This window comes from Hyperolius riggenbachi, chromosome 3 (assembly GCF_040937935.1).
Source record: "Hyperolius riggenbachi isolate aHypRig1 chromosome 3, aHypRig1.pri, whole genome shotgun sequence".
Lineage (NCBI taxonomy): Eukaryota > Metazoa > Chordata > Amphibia > Anura > Hyperoliidae > Hyperolius > Hyperolius riggenbachi.
In genome coordinates, this window is record NC_090648.1 from 4,235,923 (window position 1) to 4,256,070 (window position 20,148).

General features: G+C 43.6%; 1 protein-coding gene across 1 annotated transcript in view; it reads left to right on the forward strand.

The window, feature by feature from the left end:
* Positions 1 to 20,148, forward strand: part of LOC137560821 (asialoglycoprotein receptor 1-like) — a 131,299-nt gene that overhangs the window by 66,947 nt on the left and 44,204 nt on the right. Inside the window, exon 8 of the mRNA XM_068271956.1 lies at positions 705 to 811. Within this exon, the coding sequence (XP_068128057.1) occupies positions 705 to 811 (107 nt within the window). The remainder of the gene's footprint in view (positions 1 to 704; positions 812 to 20,148) is intronic.

Genomic DNA, 20,148 nt, shown 5'->3' on the forward strand with positions numbered 1-20,148 from the left:
AATATGTTATCTATATTGGGATAATGCAGCACATTTATCTGCCCCGGAAGGAGGAGCTTGGAACTTTTCTGGTGTATGTTAATAAAGTTTACATATTTTTAAGGGATCTCTCTTCTTTCTCCTCCTGTCTGGGACAGGCTGCTTCCCATGGCTGCTTCCAGCTGACCCCCCCCCCCCCCCCCCGTCCCTATGCGCTCCGCAGTGGCGTAGCTAAGGAGCTGAGGGCCCCGATGCAAGTTTTACATTGGGGCCTCCCATGCACTCTATACATAACAATTGATACGGCGCACGAAAATCTGCCAATGGCAACTACAGTGTCAGAGATGCAAGAAGGGGATGGGGAACAGTTTGTTAATGATTACCACTATTCATAGTATCCATAGAAGTGATTATTATGAGCACAGCAACAATAGAGAGCTAATACTGTAGTTGAGGGAGGGCCCTTCGGGGCCCCTCTGGCCCAAGGGCCCCGATGCGGTCGCAACCTCTGCAACCCCTATTGCTACGCCCCTGGCGCTCCGCCATCATCTCCAGGGATACCTACAGCATTCCCAGCTGCCGCAATGCATGTTGGGAGTCTGAAGCTGCAGCACCAGCGGGTATCCCTGCAGAAGAAGGTTGGAGTGCATACAGTCGAGGGGATAAGGAGCAGCACCCCCCCAAAGGTAAATAATGATTGTCACACACCTCTCCATCTCTTGCAGGACTTCCTGTTTGTACTGACGAAGGGTAAATACACGTGGATCGGCCTGACGGATGTAAGTGGAACGTGGAAGTGGGTGGATGGAACCAGTGAGGATTCTGCAATAAAGTGAGTATTGAATTCCCCCACATTCCTCTCCCACCCACCAGAGTGAAATGATTTGCTGGCTTACATTTGGGGTGATCCACCCGCATCTCCATCTCATTTTATCTATCCTGTTTCATGGACTTTTTTGAATTCTCTTAAAAAATGAGTCCATATTGTCAGTATGTCAATAAAACCACGACAGCCAGAACTGAGGCCTTTATCCCAATATTACTAATGACCATGTCCTCTCATGGAAACAGTGATGTACCTACAGACCTCAGGGCTCCAAAGCAGAATGTACATTACAATCCTACTAATATTATAAACTAGCTGGACGCCCGGCGTTGCCCGCTTATGTATTTGGCTGGTGTTGGCCGCGCCCCTTTTCCTAACCCTAACACACAACTAATTATTTAATGACCACGTATGTGAGCTTTGCGGTCTTTGGCATCAATAATTTGCATTGAAATAAAATAAATCTGATTGGCTGTGGCTCCACCCCCTTTCTGAATTTGAACCCAAATCACCCAATGGCCAAGTGTACCAGGTACAGGTGATTAACAGTGCAAGAGGCTTGTGCCATTAACAGTGCAAGAGGCTTGTGCCATTAACAGTGCAAGATGCTTGTGCCATTAACAGTGCAAGAGGCTTGTGCCATTAACAGTGCAAGAATAGCAGCAATTACATATTCCCTTTGAAAATCAATAGGTGAATTTTGATTGTCTTTTGAAGGCTCCACCCACTTTTCTGAATATTAATCCCAGTCACCCAGTGACCAACTGTGCAAAGTTTGAGAACCCTGCCAGTAACAGTGTAAGAATGGCTGCAGTTTACATTTTCTCAGTGAAATTTGTATTTGTCTCCGCCCACTGATGACTCAGTATTGCCCGATTATGTATTTGGCTGGTGTTGGCTGCGCCCACTTTTCCTAACCTTAACACACAATTACTCAATGGCCAAGTTTGTGAGCTTTGCGGTTTTTGGCATCCATAACCTGCATTAAAATGAAACAAATAATATTGTCTGTTTGTGGCTCCACCCCTTTTATCAATTTAAACCCTAGTCACCCAATGATCAACTGTACCAGGTTTGAGGCTTGTGCCATTAACAGTGCAAGAATGGCAGCAATGTAAATATTCCCCTTGAAAATCAATAGGTGAATTATGATTGGCTTTTGTAGGCTCCACCCAATTTTCTGAATATTAATCCCAGTCACCCAATGGCCAACTGTGCAAAGTTTAAGAACCCTGCCATTAACAGTGTAAGAATGGCTGCAGTTTGCATTTTCCAGTGAAATTTGTACTTGTCTCCGCCCCCTTTTTGGTTATGGGAATAAAAAGTATCCTATACTTTATTCCAGGTAATGTACTATGTGTGTGCCAAATTTCATTCAAATCCGTTCAGCCATTTTTGCGTGATCGAGTAACAAACATCCAAACATCCAAACATCCGAACTTTCCCATTTCAGTTTTGGTCAGGAGCCAGTCCGATGAAGGCTTTTTAGTTGAAAGCTCACTGTTTATCCATCTCTAAGGCCCGGTTCACATTAGCGGTGGCTATCCGGAATAGCCGTGCCGGAGCCGCACCGCATGCTGGCCGGACGAAACGGACGCACGGCATAGCAATGTAAGTCTATGCCAGGGTTCACATGTGTCCGTTTCGTCCGGACCGGAGCCGGACCGGATCCGGACTCCGGTGTCCGTTCCAACATGCGCTATTTTTTGGTCCGGCTCCTCCGGCAGCCGTATCCGGGGCGGAGCCGGACTGCACCATCCGGCCAATGGAAACCAATGAGAACCGGAGAGCGCACAACACACTGGCAAAAAATCCGGATGTTCTACCCCACTTCCTATGAGGATTGTTGCGGCGATATTGTATCGGGGACACATGGGCAACCATTTTGGAGTGGAGCAGCACGAGCTGGAGATGTTGGCAGCATGTTGGAGGTGGAGGTGAGTGCTAAACAGCGGAGGGCCTGATTCCACAGGTCCCCCTTCTGCTGACCTCCCAGACCCCAACATTTTTTTTTGTTTTTATACAGGTTGTTATCTCTTTTAAGAATCCGGATCCGGATCCGGACCGCAACCGTGTTCATACCGCACGGAAACCGTATGCAACCGGACCGGATCCGGACAGGAACCGTACGGTTCAGGTCCGATCCGGCTCCGGTGCGGTCCGGACATCCGGTGCGGTTTTTGCAAAACCGCAAGTGTGAACCGGGCCTAAGTTAGCCAATAAATGGTATCATCCTGATTCAAAACTATCTTGATTATATTAGTAGGATGTGAAAGTTTGGATGCTTGGATGTTTGGATGTTTGGATGTTTGTTACTCGATCACGCAAAAATGGCTGAACGGATTTGAATGAAATTTGGCACACACATAGTACATTACCTGGAATAAAGTATAGGATACTTTTTATTCCCATAACCAAAAAGGGGGCGGAGACAAATACAAATTTCACTGGAAGATGTAAACTGCAGCCATTCTTACACTTTTAATGGTAGGGTTGTCAAACTTTGCACAGTTGGTCGTTGGGTGACTGGGATTAATATTCAGAAAAGTGGGTGGAGCCTATAAAAGCCAATCATAATTCACCTATTGCTTTTCAAAGGGAGTATTTCATTGCTGTCATTCTTGCACTGTTAATAGCACAAGCCCCAAACCTGGTACAGTTGGTCTTTGGGTGATTTGGGTTCAAATTCAGAAAAGGGGGTGGAGCCACAAACAGCCAATCAGATTTGTTTCATTTCAATGAAAATTATAGATGCCAAACACTGCAAAGCTCACAAACTTGGTCATTAAGTAATTGTGTGTTAGGGTTAGAAAAAGGGGCAGAGCCAACACCAGCCAAATACATAACTGGGCAACGCCGGGTCATCAGTGGGTGGAGACAAATACAAATTTCACTGGGAAAATGTAAACTGCAGCCATTCTTACACTGTTAATGGCAGGGTTCTCATACTTTGCATAGATGGTCACTGGGTGACTGGGATTAATATTCAGAAAAGTGGGTGGAGCCTACAAAAACCAATCACAATTCACCTATTGATTTTCAAGAGGAGTATGTAATTGCTGCCATTCTTGCACTGTTAATGGCACAGGCCCCAAACTGGGTACAGTTAGTCATTGGGTGACTGGGGTTTCAATTCAGAAAAGTGGGTGGAGCCACAAACACCCAATCAGATTTGTTTTCTTTCAATACAAATTATTCATGCCAAAGACCACAAATCTCACAAACTTGGTCATTGAGTAATTGTGTGTTAGGGTAAAAAAAAAAGTGGGCGCAGCCAACACTAGCCAAATACATACCTAGACAATGCTGGGTCATCAGTGGGCGGAGACAAATACACATTTCACTGGGAAAATGTAAACTGCAGCCATTCTTACACTGTTAATGGCAGGGTTCTCAAACTTTGCACAGTTGGTCACTGGGTGACTGGGATTAATATTCAGAAAAGTGGGTGGAGCCTACAAAAGCCAATCAAAATTCACCTATTGATTTTTAAGGGGAAATATGTAATTGCTGCCATTCTTGCACTGTTAATGGCACAAGCATCAAACCTGGTACAGTTGGACATTGAGTGATTGGGGTTCAAATTCAGAAAAGGGGGTGGAGCCACAGCCAATTAGATTTATTTCATTTCAATGCAAATAATTGATGCCAAAGACGTCAAAGCTCTCAAACCAGGTCATTAAGTAATTGAGTAATTGTGTGTTAGGATTAAAGTGGGCAGAGCCAACACCAGCCAAATACATACCCGGGCAACGCCGGGCGACCAGCTAGTACATTAAATAGTATGCTCCCTCCAGTGTATAATAGCCAGTTGTACACCCTCCCACCCCAGTATGGTAGACAGATGGGCTGCACCTCCATAGGTGTCCCCAGTATTGGTTGCCAGGCATAGGTGCCCCCAGTATAGGTTGCCAGGTATAGGTGTCCCCAGTTTAGGTAGGCAGGTATGGGTGTCCCCAGTATAGGTAGCCAGTTATAGGTACCCCCAGTTTAGGTAGTCGGCTATTGGTGCCCCCAGTACAGGTAGTGGAACATAAGTATTTGAACATCCGGTGATTTTGCAAGTTCTCCCACTTAGAAATCATGGAGGGGTCTGACATTCACATCTGTGTTAATATTTGGTACAGAAGCCTTTGTTTACAGAGGTCCAACGTTTCCTGTGTTTTCTGTAGTTCTTGACCAGGTTTACACACACTGCAGCAGGGATGTTGGCCCACTCCACACAGGTCTCCTCTAGATCTGTCAGGTTCTGGAGCAACACAGAGTTTCAGCTTCCTCTAAATCTTTACAAATACTTATGTTCCTCACTGTATGTCACTTATTTCAACAAAGACAACACAATGGGCTTGATTCACAAAAGAGTCCTAACTGTTAGCACGGCCGTTTTTGCGCGATTTTTCGAATTGCGCGCGATTGCCAATTTTTGCACGAAACGATAACGGTTTTGCGCGCAAACACGAATTTTCACGCTAAATCGATATCGTTTTCGCATGAAAATTTGCATTTGCATGCAAAAACGTTAACATTTTGTATGAACATCAAGCCTCTATTGGTTGTCTTCTATCTTGTATGAACATCAAGCCTCTATTGGCTGTCCTCTGTCTTGTATGAGCATCAAGCCTCTATTGGCTGTCCTCTGTCTTGTATGAGCATCAAGCCTCTATTGGCTGTCCTCTGTCTTGTATGAGCATAAAGCCTCTATCGGATGTCTTCTGTCTTGTATGAGCATCGAGCCTCTATTGGCTGTCCTCTGTCTTGTATGAGCATCAAGCCTCTATTGGCTGTCTTCTGTCTTGTATGAACATCAAGCCTCTATTGGCTGTCCTCTGTCTTGTATGAACATCAAGCCTCTATTGGCTGTCCTCTGTCTTGTATGAACATCAAGCCTCTATTGGCTGTCCTCTGTCTTGTATGAACATCAAGCCTCTATTGGCTGTCCTCTGTCTTGTATGAACATCAAGCCTCTATTGGCTGTCCTCTGTCTTGTATGAACATCAAGCCTCTATTGGCTGTCCTCTGTCTTGTATGAGCATCAAGCCTCTATTGGTTGTCTTCTGTCTTGTATGAGCATCAAGCCTCTATTGGCTGTCCTCTGTCTTGTATGAACATCAAGCCTCTATTGGCTGTCTTCTGTCTTGTATGAGCATCAAGCCTCTATTGGCTGTCTTCTGTCTTGTATGAACATCAAGCCTCTATTGGCTATCCTCTGTCTTGTATGAACATCAAGCCTCTATTGGCTGTCCTCTGTCTTGTATGAACATCGAGCCTCTATTGGTTGTCTTCTGTCTTGTATGAGCATCAAGCCTCTATTGGTTGTCTTCTGTCTTGTATGAGCATCAAGCCTCTATTGGCTGTCTTCTGTCTTGTATGAGCATCAAGCCTCTATTGGTTGTCTTCTGTCTTGTATGAACACCAAGCCTCTATTGGCTGTCTTCTGTCTTGTATGAGCATCAAGCCTCTATTGGTTGTCTTCTGTCTTGTATGAGCATCAAGCCTCTATTGGTTGTCTTCTGTCTTGTATGAGCATCAAGCCTCTATCGGATGTCTTCTGTCTTGTATGAACATCAAGCCTCTATTGGCTGTCTTCTGTCTTGTATGAACATCGAGCCTCTATTGGCTGTCTTCTGTCTTGTATGAGCATCAAGCCTCTATTGGCTGTCTTCTGTCTTGTATGAACATCGAGCCTCTATTGGTTGTCTTCTGTCTTGTATGAGCATCAAGCCTCTATCGGATGTCTTCTGTCTTGTATGAGCATCAAGCCTCTATTGGTTGTCTTCTGTCTTGTATGAGCATAAAGCCTCTATTGGCTGTCTTCTGTCTTGTATGAACATCAAGCCTCTATTGGATGTCTCCGGTCTTGTATGAACATCAAGCCTCTATTGGCTGTCTTCTGTCTTGTATGAACATCGAGCCTCTATCGGTTGTCTTCTGTCTTGTATGAACATCAAGCCTCTATTGGTTGTCTTCTGTCTTGTATGAACACCAAGCCTCTATTGGTTGTCTTCTGTCTTGTATGAACATCAAGCCTCTATTGGCTGTCCTCTGTCTTGTATGAACACCAAGCCTCTATTGGTTGTCTTCTGTCTTGTATGAACACCAAGCCTCTATTGGTTGTCTTCTGTCTTGTATGAGCATCAAGCCTCTATTGGTTGTCCTCTGTCTTGTATGAGCATCAAGCCTCTATTGGCTGTCCTCTGTCTTGTATGAGCATCAAGCCTCTATTGGCTGTCCTCTGTCTTGTATGAGCATCAAGCCTCTATTGGCTGTCCTCTGTCTTGTATGAGCATAAAGCCTCTATCGGATGTCTTCTGTCTTGTATGAGCATCGAGCCTCTATTGGCTGTCCTCTGTCTTGTATGAGCATCAAGCCTCTATTGGCTGTCTTCTGTCTTGTATGAACATCAAGCCTCTATTGGCTGTCCTCTGTCTTGTATGAACATCAAGCCTCTATTGGCTGTCCTCTGTCTTGTATGAACATCAAGCCTCTATTGGCTGTCCTCTGTCTTGTATGAACATCAAGCCTCTATTGGCTGTCCTCTGTCTTGTATGAACATCAAGCCTCTATTGGCTGTCCTCTGTCTTGTATGAACATCAAGCCTCTATTGGCTGTCCTCTGTCTTGTATGAGCATCAAGCCTCTATTGGTTGTCTTCTGTCTTGTATGAGCATCAAGCCTCTATTGGCTGTCCTCTGTCTTGTATGAACATCAAGCCTCTATTGGCTGTCTTCTGTCTTGTATGAGCATCAAGCCTCTATTGGCTGTCTTCTGTCTTGTATGAACATCAAGCCTCTATTGGCTATCCTCTGTCTTGTATGAACATCAAGCCTCTATTGGCTGTCCTCTGTCTTGTATGAACATCGAGCCTCTATTGGTTGTCTTCTGTCTTGTATGAGCATCAAGCCTCTATTGGCTGTCTTCTGTCTTGTATGAGCATCAAGCCTCTATTGGCTGTCTTCTGTCTTGTATGAGCATCAAGCCTCTATTGGTTGTCTTCTGTCTTGTATGAACACCAAGCCTCTATTGGCTGTCTTCTGTCTTGTATGAGCATCAAGCCTCTATTGGTTGTCTTCTGTCTTGTATGAGCATCAAGCCTCTATTGGTTGTCTTCTGTCTTGTATGAGCATCAAGCCTCTATCGGATGTCTTCTGTCTTGTATGAACATCAAGCCTCTATTGGCTGTCTTCTGTCTTGTATGAACATCGAGCCTCTATCGGCTGTCTTCTGTCTTGTATGAGCATCAAGCCTCTATTGGCTGTCTTCTGTCTTGTATGAACATCGAGCCTCTATTGGTTGTCTTCTGTCTTGTATGAGCATCAAGCCTCTATCGGATGTCTTCTGTCTTGTATGAGCATCAAGCCTCTATTGGTTGTCTTCTGTCTTGTATGAGCATAAAGCCTCTATTGGCTGTCTTCTGTCTTGTATGAACATCAAGCCTCTATTGGATGTCTCCGGTCTTGTATGAACATCAAGCCTCTATTGGCTGTCTTCTGTCTTGTATGAACATCGAGCCTCTATCGGTTGTCTTCTGTCTTGTATGAACATCAAGCCTCTATTGGTTGTCTTCTGTCTTGTATGAACACCAAGCCTCTATTGGTTGTCTTCTGTCTTGTATGAACATCAAGCCTCTATTGGCTGTCCTCTGTCTTGTATGAACACCAAGCCTCTATTGGTTGTCTTCTGTCTTGTATGAACACCAAGCCTCTATTGGTTGTCTTCTGTCTTGTATGAGCATCAAGCCTCTATTGGTTGTCTTCTGTCTTGTATGAACATCAAGCCTCTATTGGCTGTCCTCTGTCTTGCATGAACATCAAGCCTCTATTGGTTGTCTTCTGTCTTGTATGAACATCAAGCCTCTATTGGTTGTCTTCTGTCTTGTATGAGCATCAAGCCTCTATTGGCTGTCTTCTGTCTTGTATGAGCATCAAGCCTCTATTGGTTGTCTTCTGTCTTGTATGAGCATCAAGCCTCTATTGGCTGTCTTCTGTCTTGTATGAACATCAAGCCTCTATTGGCTGTCTTCTGTCTTGTATGAGCATCAAGCCTCTATTGGTTGTCTTCTGTCTTGTATGAACATCAAGCCTCTATTGGCTGTCTTCTGTCTTGTATGAGCATCATGCCTCTATTGGCTATCCTCTGTCTTGTATGAACATCGAGCCTCTATTGGTTGTCTTCTGTCTTGTATGAACATCAAGCCTCTATTGGCTGTCTTCTGTCTTGTATGAGCATCATGCCTCTATTGGCTATCCTCTGTCTTGTATGAACATCGAGCCTCTATTGGTTGTCTTCTGTCTTGTATGAACATCAAGCCTCTATTGGTTGTCTTCTGTCTTGTATGAACACCAAGCCTCTATTGGCTGTCTTCTGTCTTGTATGAACATCAAGCCTCTATTGGCTGTCTTCTGTCTTGTATGAACATCAAGCCTCTATTGGCTGTCTTTTGTCTTGTATGAACATCAAGCCTCTATTGGCTGTCTTCTGTCTTGTATGAACATCGAGCCTCTATTGGTTGTCTTCTGTCTTGTATGAGCATAAAGCCTCTATTGGCTGTCTTCTGTCTTGTATGAACATCGAGCCTCTATTGGTTTTCTTCTGTCTTGTATGAGCATAAAGCCTCTATTGGTTGTCTTCTGTCTTGTATGAGCATCAAGCCTCTATTGGCTGTCTTCTGTCTTGTATGTGCATCATGCCTCTATTGGCTGTCTTCTGTCTTGTATGAACATCAAGCCTCTATTGGTTGTCTTCTGTCTTGTATGAGCATCATGCCTCTATTGGCTGTCTTCTGTCTTGTATGAACAGCAAGCCTCTATTGGCTGTCTTCTGTCTTGTATGAACATCAAGCCTCTATTGGCTGTCTTCTGTCTTGTATGAACATCGAGCCTCTATTGGTTGTCTTCTGTCTTGTATGAACATCAAGCCTCTATTGGCTGTCTTCTGTCTTGTATGAACATCAAGCCTCTATTGGTTGTCTTCTGTCTTGTATGAGCATCAAGCCTCTATTGGCTGTCCTCTGTCTTGTATGAACATCGAGCCTCTATTGGTTGTCTTCTGTCTTGTATGAACACCAAGCCTCTATTGGCTGTCCTCTGTCTTGCATGAACATCAAGCCTCTATTGGTTGTCTTCTGTCTTGTATGAGCATCAAGCCTCTATTGGTTGTCTTCTGTCTTGTATGAACATCAAGCCTCTATTGGCTGTCTTCTGTCTTGTATGAACATAAAGCCTCTATTGGCTGTCCTCTGTCTTGTATGAGCATCAAGCCTCTATTGGCTGTCTTCTGTCTTGTATGAACATCAAGCTTCTATTGGCTGTCTTCTGTCTTGTATGAACATCAAGCCTCTATTGGCTGTCCTCTGTCTTGTATGAGCATCAAGCCTCTATTGGCTGTCTTCTGTCTTGTATGAGCATCAAGCCTCTATTGGCTGTCTTCTGTCTTGTATGAACATCAAGCCTCTATTGGCTGTCCTCTGTCTTGTATGAGCATCATGCCTCTATTTGCTGTCCTCTGTCTTGTATGAGCATCAAGCCTCTATTGGCTGTCTTCTGTCTTGTATGAACATCAAGCCTCTATTGGCTGTCCTCTGTCTTGTGGCTGTCCTCTGTCTTGTATGAACATCAAGCCTCTATTGGCTGTCTTCTGTCTTGTATGAACATCGAGCCTCTATTGGTTGTCTTCTGTCTTGTATGAACATCGAGCCTCTATTGGCTGTCTTCTGTCTTGTATGATTTTCAAGCCTCTGTTGGTTGTCTTCTGTCTTGTATGAGCATAAAGCCTCTATCGGATGTCTTCTGTCTTGTATGAGCATCAAGCCTCTATTGGCTGTCTTCTGTCTTGTATGATTTTCAAGCCTCTATTGGCTGTCTTCTGTCTTGTATGATTTTCAAGCCTCTGTTGGTTGTCTTCTGTCTTGTATGAACATCGAGCCTCTATTGGTTGTCTTCTGTCTTGTATGAACATCAAGCCTCTATTGGTTGTCTTCTGTCTTGTATGAACACCAAGCCTCTATTGGTTGTCTTCTGTCTTGTATGAGCATAAAGCCTCTATCGGATGTCTTCTGTCTTGTATGAACATCAAGCCTCTATTGGTTGTCTTTTATCTTGTATGAACATCAAGCCTCTATTGGCTGTCCTCTATCTTGTATGAAAATCAAGCTTCTATTGGTTGTCTTCTGTCTTGTATGAGCATCAAGCCTCTATTGAATGTCTTCTGTCTTGTAAGAACATCGAGCCTCTATTGGTTGTCTTCTGTCTTGTATGAACATCGAGCCTCTATTGGCTGTCTTCTGTCTTGTATGATTTTCAAGCCTCTGTTGGTTGTCCTCTATCTTGTATGAGCATCGAGCCTCTATTGGCTGTCCTCTGTCTTGTATGATTTTCAAGCCTCTGTTGGTTGTCTTCTGTCTTGTGGCTGTCCTCTGTCTTGTATGAACATCAAGCCTCTATTGGCTGTCTTCTGTCTTGTATGAACATCGAGCCTCTATTGGTTGTCTTCTGTCTTGTATGAACATCGAGCCTCTATTGGCTGTCTTCTGTCTTGTATGATTTTCAAGCCTCTGTTGGTTGTCTTCTGTCTTGTGGCTGTCCTCTGTCTTGTATGAACATCGAGCCTCTATTGGCTGTCTTCTGTCTTGTATGATTTTCAAGCCTCTGTTGGTTGTCTTCTGTCTTGTATGAGCATAAAGCCTCTATCGGATGTCTTCTGTCTTGTATGAGCATCAAGCCTCTATTGGCTGTCTTCTGTCTTGTATGATTTTCAAGCCTCTGTTGGTTGTCTTCTGTCTTGTATGAACACCAAGCCTCTATTGGTTGTCTTCTGTCTTGTATGAGCATAAAGCCTCTATCGGATGTCTTCTGTCTTGTATGAGCATCAAGCCTCTATTGGCTGTCTTCTGTCTTGTATGATTTTCAAGCCTCTGTTGGTTGTCTTCTGTCTTGTATGAACACCAAGCCTCTATTGGTTGTCTTCTGTCTTGTATGAGCATAAAGCCTCTATCGGATGTCTTCTGTCTTGTATGAACATCAAGCCTCTATTGGCTGTCTTCTGTCTTGTATGAACATCAAGCCTCTATTGGTTGTCTTCTGTCTTGTATGAGCATCGAGCCTCTATTGGCTGTCTTCTGTCTTGTATGAGCATCAAGCCTCTATTGGCTGTCCTCTATCTTGTATGAAAATCAAGCTTCTATTGGTTGTCTTCTGTCTTGTATGAGCATCAAGCCTCTATTGAATGTCTTCTGTCTTGTAAGAACATCGAGCCTCTATTGGCTGTCTTCTGTCTTGTATGAACACCAAGCCTCTATTGGTTGTCTTCTGTCTTGTATGAGCATAAAGCCTCTATCGGATGTCTTCTGTCTTGTATGAACATCAAGCCTCTATTGGTTGTCTTCTATCTTGTATGAACATCAAGCCTCTATTGGCTGTCCTCTATCTTGTATGAAAATCAAGCTTCTATTGGTTGTCTTCTGTCTTATATGAGCACCAAGCCTCTATTGGTTGTCTTCTGTCTTGTATGAGCATCAAGCCTCTATTGGCTGTCTTCTGTCTTGTATGAGCATCAAGCCTCTATTGGCTGTCCTCTGTCTTGTATGAACATCAAGCCTCTATTGGCTGTCCTCTGTCTTGTATGAACATCAAGCCTCTATTGGCTGTCCTCTGTCTTGTATGAACATCAAGCCTCTATTGGTTGTCTTCTGTCTTGTATGAACATTGAGCCTCTATTGGCTGTCTTCTGTCTTGTATGAACATCAAGCCTCTATTGGCTGTCCTCTGTCTTGCATGTACATCAAGCCACTATTGGTTGTCTTCTGTCTTGTATGAGCATCAAGCCTCTATTGGCTATCCTCTGTCTTGTATGAGCATCAAGCCTCTATTGGCTGTCCTCTGTCTTGTATGAACATCGAGCCTCTATTGGCTGTCCTCTGTCTTGCATGTACATCAAGCCACTATTGATTGTCTTCTGTCTTGTATGAACATCAAGCCTCTATTGGCTGTCCTCTGTCTTGCATGTACATCAAGCCTCTATTGGCTGTCCTCTGTCTTGTATGAACATCGAGCCTCTATTGGCTGTCTTCTGTCTTGTATGAACATCGAGCCTCTATTGGGTGTCTTCTGTCTTGTATGAACATCGAGCCTCTATTGGCTGTCTTCTGTCTTGTATGAACATCAAGCCTCTATTGGCTGTCTTCTGTCTTGTATGAACATCAAGCCTCTATTGGCTGTCCTCTGTCTTGTATGAACATCAAGCCTCTATTGGCTGTCCTCTGTCTTGCATGTACATCAAGCCTCTATTGGCTGTCCTCTGTCTTGTATGAACATCGAGCCTCTATTGGCTGTCTTCTGTCTTGTATGAACATCAAGCCTCTATTGGCTGTCTTCTGTCTTGTATGAACATCAAGCCTCTATTGGCTGTCTTCTGTCTTGTATGAACATCATGCCTCTATTGGCTGTCTTCTGTCTTGTATGAACATCAAGCCTCTATTGGTTGTCTTCTGTCTTGTATGAACATCAAGCCTCTATTGGTTGTCTTCTGTCTTGTATGAGCATCAAGCCTCTATTGGCTGTCTTCTGTGTTGTATGAACATCAAGCCTCTATTGGCTGTCTTCTGTCTTGTATGAACATCAAGCCTCTATTGGTTGTCTTCTGTCTTGTATGAGCATCAAGCCTCTATTGGTTGTCTTCTGTCTTGTATGAACATCAAGCCTCTATTGGCTGTCCTCTGTCTTGTATGAACATCAAGCCTCTATTGGTTGTCTTCTGTCTTGTATGAGCATCAAGCCTCTATTGGTTGTCTTCTGTCTTGTATGAACACCAAGCCTCTATTGGCTGTCTTCTGTCTTGTATGAACATCAAGCCTCTATTGGCTGTCTTCTGTCTTGTATGAACATCAAGCCTCTATTGGCTGTCTTCTGTCTTGTATGAACATCAAGCCTCTATTGGCTGTCTTCTGTCTTGTATGAACATCGAGCCTCTATTGGTTGTCTTCTGTCTTGTATGAACATCAAGCCTCTATTGGTTGTCTTCTGTCTTGTATGAGCATCATGCCTCTATTGGCTGTCTTCTGTCTTGTATGAACATCAAGCCTCTATTGGCTGTCTTCTGTCTTGTATGAACATCAAGCCTCTATTGGTTGTCTTCTGTCTTGTATGAACATCAAGCCTCTATTGGCTGTCTTCTGTCTTGTATGAACATCAAGCCTCTATTGGTTGTCTTCTGTCTTGTATGAGCATCATGCCTCTATTGGCTATCCTCTGTCTTGTATGAACATCAAGCCTCTATCGGATGTCTTCTGTCTTGTATGAACATCAAGCCTCTATTGGCTGTCTTCTGTCTTGTATGAACATCAAGCCTCTATTGGCTGTCTTCTGTCTTGTATGAACATCGAGCCTCTATTGGTTGTCTTCTGTCTTGTATGAACATCAAGCCTCTATTGGCTGTCTTCTGTCTTGTATGAACATCAAGCCTCTATTGGTTGTCTTCTGTCTTGTATGAGCATCAAGCCTCTATTGGCTGTCCTCTGTCTTGTATTAACATCGAGCCTCTATTGGTTGTCTTCTGTCTTGTATGAACACCAAGCCTCTATTGGCTGTCCTCTGTCTTGCATGAACATCAAGCCTCTATTGATTGTCTTCTGTCTTGTATGAGCATCAAGCCTCTATTGGTTGTCTTCTGTCTTGTATGAACATCAAGCCTCTATTGGCTGTCTTCTGTCTTGTATGAACATCAAGCCTCTATTGGCTGTCCTCTGTCTTGTATGAGCATCAAGCCTCTATTGGCTGTCTTCTGTCTTGTATGAACATCAAGCTTCTATTGGCTGTCTTCTGTCTTGTATGAACATCAAGCCTCTATTGGCTGTCCTCTGTCTTGTATGAGCATCAAGCCTTTATTGGCTGTCTTCTGTCTTGTATGAGCATCAAGCCTCTATTGGCTGTCTTCTGTCTTGTATGAACATCAAGCCTCTATTGGCTGTCCTCTGTCTTGTATGAGCATCATGCCTCTATTGGCTGTCCTCTGTCTTGTATGAGCATCAAGCCTCTATTGGCTGTCTTCTGTCTTGTATGAACATCAAGCCTCTATTGGCTGTCCTCTGTCTTGTATGAGCATCAAGCCTCTATTGGCTGTCTTCTGTCTTGTATGAGCATCAAGCCTCTATTGGCTGTCTTCTGTCTTGTGGCTGTCCTCTGTCTTGTATGAACATCAAGCCTCTATTGGCTGTCTTCTGTCTTGTATGAACATCGAGCCTCTATTGGTTGTCTTTTGTCTTGTATGAACATCAAGCCTCTATTGGCTGTCCTCTGTCTTGTATGAACATCAAGCCTCTATTGGCTGTCTTCTGTCTTGTATGAACATCAAGCCTCTATTGGTTGTCTTCTGTCTTGTATGAGCATAAAGCCTCTATTGGTTGTCTTCTGTCTTGTATGAGCATAAAGCCTCTATCGGATGTCTTCTGTCTTGTATTAACATCAAGCCTCTATTGGCTGTCTTCTGTCTTGTATGAACATCAAGCCTCTATTGGCTGTCCTCTGTCTTGTATGAACATCAAGCCTCTATTGGCTGTCCTCTGTCTTGTATGAACATCAAGCCTCTATTGGTTGTCTTCTGTCTTGTATGAGCATCAAGCCTCTATCGGATGTCTTCTGTCTTGTATGAGCATCAAGCCTCTATTGGCTGTCCTCTGTCTTGTATGAGCATCAAGCCTCTATTGGCTGTCCTCTGTCTTAAATGAGCATAAAGCCTCTATCGGATGTCTTCTGTCTTGTATGAAAATCAAGCTTCTATTGGTTGTCTTCTGTCTTGTATGAGCATCAAGCCTCTATTGAATGTCTTCTGTCTTGTAAGAACATCGAGCCTCTATTGGTTGTCTTCTGTCTTGTATGAACATCGAGCCTCTATTGGCTGTCTTCTGTCTTGTATGAACATCGAGCCTCTATTGGCTGTCTTCTGTCTTGTATGATTTTCAAGCCTCTGTTGGTTGTCTTCTGTCTTGTATGAGCATCGAGCCTCTATTGGTTGTCTTCTGTCTTGTATGAGCATAAAGCCTCTATTGGCTGTCCTCTGTCTTGTATGAGCATCAAGCCTCTATTGGTTGTCTTCTATCTTGTATGAACATCAAGCCTCTATTGGTTGTCTTCTGTCTTGTATGAGCATAAAGCCTCTATCGGATGTCTTCTGTCTTGTATGAGCATCAAGCCTCTATTGGTTGTCTTCTATCTTGTATGAACATCGAGCCTCTATTGGTTGTCTTCTGTCTTGTATGAACATCATGCCTCTATTGGCTGTCTTCTGTCTTGTATGAACATCAAGCCTCTATTGGTTGTCTTCTGTCTTGTATGAGCATAAAGCCTCTATTGGCTGTCCTCTGTCTTGTATGAACATCAAGCCTCTATTGGCTGTCCTCTGTCTTGTATGAACATCAAGCCTCTATTGGTTGTCTTCTGTCTTGTATGAACATCAAGCCTCTATTGGCTGTCCTCTGTCTTGTATGAACATCAAGCCTCTATTGGCTGTCCTCTGTCTTGTATGAACATCAAGCCTCTATTGGTTGTCTTCTGTCTTGTATGAGCATCAAGCCTCTATCGGATGTCTTCTGTCTTGTATGAGCATCAAGCCTCTATTGGCTGTCCTCTGTCTTGTATGAGCATCAAGCCTCTATTGGCTGTCCTCTGTCTTGTATGAGCATAAAGCCTCTATCGGATGTCTTCTGTCTTGTATGAAAATCAAGCTTCTATTGGTTGTCTTCTGTCTTGTATGAGCATCAAGCCTCTATTGGCTGTCCTCTGTCTTGTATGAACATCGAGCCTCTATTGGCTGTCTTCTGTCTTGTATGATTTTCAAGCCTCTGTTGGTTGTCTTCTGTCTTGTATGAGCATCGAGCCTCTATTGGCTGTCCTCTGTCTTGTATGAACATCGAGCCTCTATTGGCTGTCTTCTGTCTTGTATGATTTTCAAGCCTCTGTTGGTTGTCTTCTGTCTTGTATGAGCATCGAGCCTCTATTGGCTGTCCTCTGTCTTGTAAGAACATCGAGCCTCTATTGGCTGTCCTCTGTCTTGTATGAGCATCAAGCCTCTATTGGCTGTCTTCTGTCTTGTATGAGCATCAAGCCTCTATTGGTTGTCTTCTGTCTTGTATGAGCATCAAGCCTCTATTGGCTGTCCTCTGTCTTGTATGAACATCAAGCCTCTATTGGCTGTCTTCTGTCTTGTATGAGCATCAAGCCTCTATTGGCTGTCCTCTGTCTTGTATGAACATCAAGCCTCTATTGGCTGTCCTCTGTCTTGTATGAACATCAAGCCTCTATTGGCTGTCCTCTGTCTTGTATGAACATCAAGCCTCTATTGGTTGTCTTCTGTCTTGTATGAACATTGAGCCTCTATTGGCTGTCTTCTGTCTTGTATGAACATCAAGCCTCTATTGGCTGTCCTCTGTCTTGCATGTACATCAAGCCACTATTGGTTGTCTTCTGTCTTGTATGAGCATCAAGCCTCTATTGGCTATCCTCTGTCTTGTATGAGCATCAAGCCTCTATTGGTTGTCTTCTGTCTTGTATGAACATCAAGCCTCTATTGGCTGTCCTCTGTCTTGCATGTACATCAAGCCTCTATTGGCTGTCCTCTGTCTTGTATGAACATCGAGCCTCTATTGGCTGTCTTCTGTCTTGTATGAACATCAAGCCTCTATTGGCTGTCCTCTGTCTTGTATGAACATCAAGCCTCTATTGGCTGTCCTCTGTCTTGCATGTACATCAAGCCTCTATTGGCTGTCCTCTGTCTTGTATGAACATCGAGCCTCTATTGGCTGTCTTCTGTCTTGTATGAACATCAAGCCTCTATTGGCTGTCTTCTGTCTTGTATGAACATCAAGCCTCTATTGGCTGTCTTCTGTCTTGTATGAACATCAAGCCTCTATTGGCTGTCTTCTGTCTTATATGAGCATCAAGCCTCTATTGGTTGTCTTCTGTCTTGTATGAGCATCAAGCCTCTATTGGCTGTCTTCTGTCTTGTATGAACATCAAGCCTCTATTGGCTGTCTTCTGTCTTGTATGAACATCAAGCCTCTATTGGTTGTCTTCTGTCTTATATGAGCATCAAGCCTCTATTGGTTGTCTTCTGTCTTGTATGAGCATCAAGCCTCTATTGGCTGTCTTCTGTCTTGTATGAACATCAAGCCTCTATTGGCTGTCTTCTGTCTTGTATGAACATCAAGCCTCTATTGGCTGTCTTCTGTCTTGTATGAGCATCGAGCCTCTATTGGATGTCTTCTGTCTTGTATGAACATCAAGCCTCTATTGGTTGTCTTCTGTCTTATATGAGCATCAAGCCTCTATTGGCTGTCTTCTGTCTTGTATGATCATCAAGCCTCTATTGGCTGTCTTTTGTCTTGTATGAACCTCAAGCCTCTATTGGCTGTCCTCTGTCTTGTATGAACATCGAGCCTCTATTGGATGTCTTCTGTCTTGTATGAACATCGAGCCTCTATTGGCTGTCTTCTGTCTTGTATGAACATCAAGCCTCTATTGGCTGTCTTCTGTCTTGTATGAACATCAAGCCTCTATTGGTTGTCCTCTGTCTTGCATGAACATCGAGCCTCTATTGGCTGTCCTCTGTCTTGTATGAACATCAAGCCTCTATTGGTTGTCTTCTGTCTTGTATGAGCATCAAGCCTCTATTGGATGTCTTCTGTCTTGTATGAACATCGAGCCTCTATTGGCTGTCCTCTGTCTTGCATGAACATCAAGCCTCTATTGGCTGTCTTCTGTCTTATATGAACATCAAGCCTCTATTGGCTGTCTTCTGTCTTGTATGAGCATCATGCCTCTATTGGCTGTCCTCTGTCTTGTATGAGCATAAAGCCTCTTTTGGATGTCCTCTGTCTTGTATGAGCATAAAGCCTCTATCGGATGTCTTCTGTCTTGTATGAACATCAAGCCTCTATTGGTTGTCTTCTGTCTTGTATGAACATCGAGCCTCTATTGGTTGTCTTCTGTCTTGTATGAACATTGAGCCTCTATTGGTTGTCTTCTGTCTTGTATGAACATCGAGCCTCTATTGGATGTCTCCGGTCTTGTATGAACATCAAGCCTCTATTGGCTGTCTTCTGTCTTGTATGAACATCAAGCCTCTATTGGCTGTCCTCTGTCTTGTATGAGCATCATGCCTCTATTGGTTGTCTTCTGTCTTGTATGAGCATCAAGCCTCTATTGGCTGTCTTCTGTCTTGTATGAACATCGAGCCTCTATTGGCTGTCTTCTGTCTTGCATGTACATCAAGCCTCTATTGGCTGTCCTCTGTCTTGTATGAACATCAAGCCTCTATTGGCTGTCTTCTGTCTTGTATGAGCATAAAGCCTCTATTGGCTGTCTTCTGTCTTGCATGTACATCAAGCCTCTATTGGCTGTCCTCTGTCTTGCATGAACATCAAGCCTCTATTGGCTGTCCTCTGTCTTGCATGAACATCAAGCCTCTATTGGTTGTCTTCTGTCTTGTATGAACATCAAGCCTCTATTGGTTGTCTTCTGTCTTGTATGAGCATAAAGCCTCTATTGGCTGTCTTCTGTCTTGTATGAGCATCAAGCCTCTATTGGTTGTCTTCTGTCTTGTATGAACATCAAGCCTCTATTGGCTGTCTTCTGTCTTGTATGAACATCAAGCCTCTATTGGCTGTCTTCTGTCTTGTATGAACATCAAGCCTCTATTGGTTGTCTTCTGTCTTGTATGAGCATCAAGCCTCTATTGGTTGTCTTCTGTCTTGTATGAACATGAAGCCTCTATTGGCTGTCTTCTGTCTTGTATGAACATCAAGCCTCTATTGGTTGTCTTCTGTCTTGTATGAGCATCATGCCTCTATTGGCTATCCTCTGTCTTGTATGAACATCAAGCCTCTATTGGTTGTCTTCTGTCTTGTATGAACATCAAGCCTCTATTGGTTGTCTTCTGTCTTGTATGAGCATCAAGCCTCTATTGGTTGTCTTCTGTCTTGTATGAACACCAAGCCTCTATTGGCTGTCTTCTGTCTTGTATGAACATCAAGCCTCTATTGGCTGTCTTCTGTCTTGTATGAACATCAAGCCTCTATTGGCTGTCTTCTGTCTTGTATGAACATCAAGCCTCTATTGGCTGTCTTCTGTCTTGTATGAACATCGAGCCTCTATTGGTTGTCTTCTGTCTTGTATGAACATCAAGCCTCTATTGGTTGTCTTCTGTCTTGTATGAGCATCATGCCTCTATTGGCTGTCTTCTGTCTTGTATGAACATCAAGCCTCTATTGGTTGTCTTCTGTCTTGTATGAACATCAAGCCTCTATTGGCTGTCTTCTGTCTTGTATGAACATCAAGCCTCTATTGGTTGTCTTCTGTC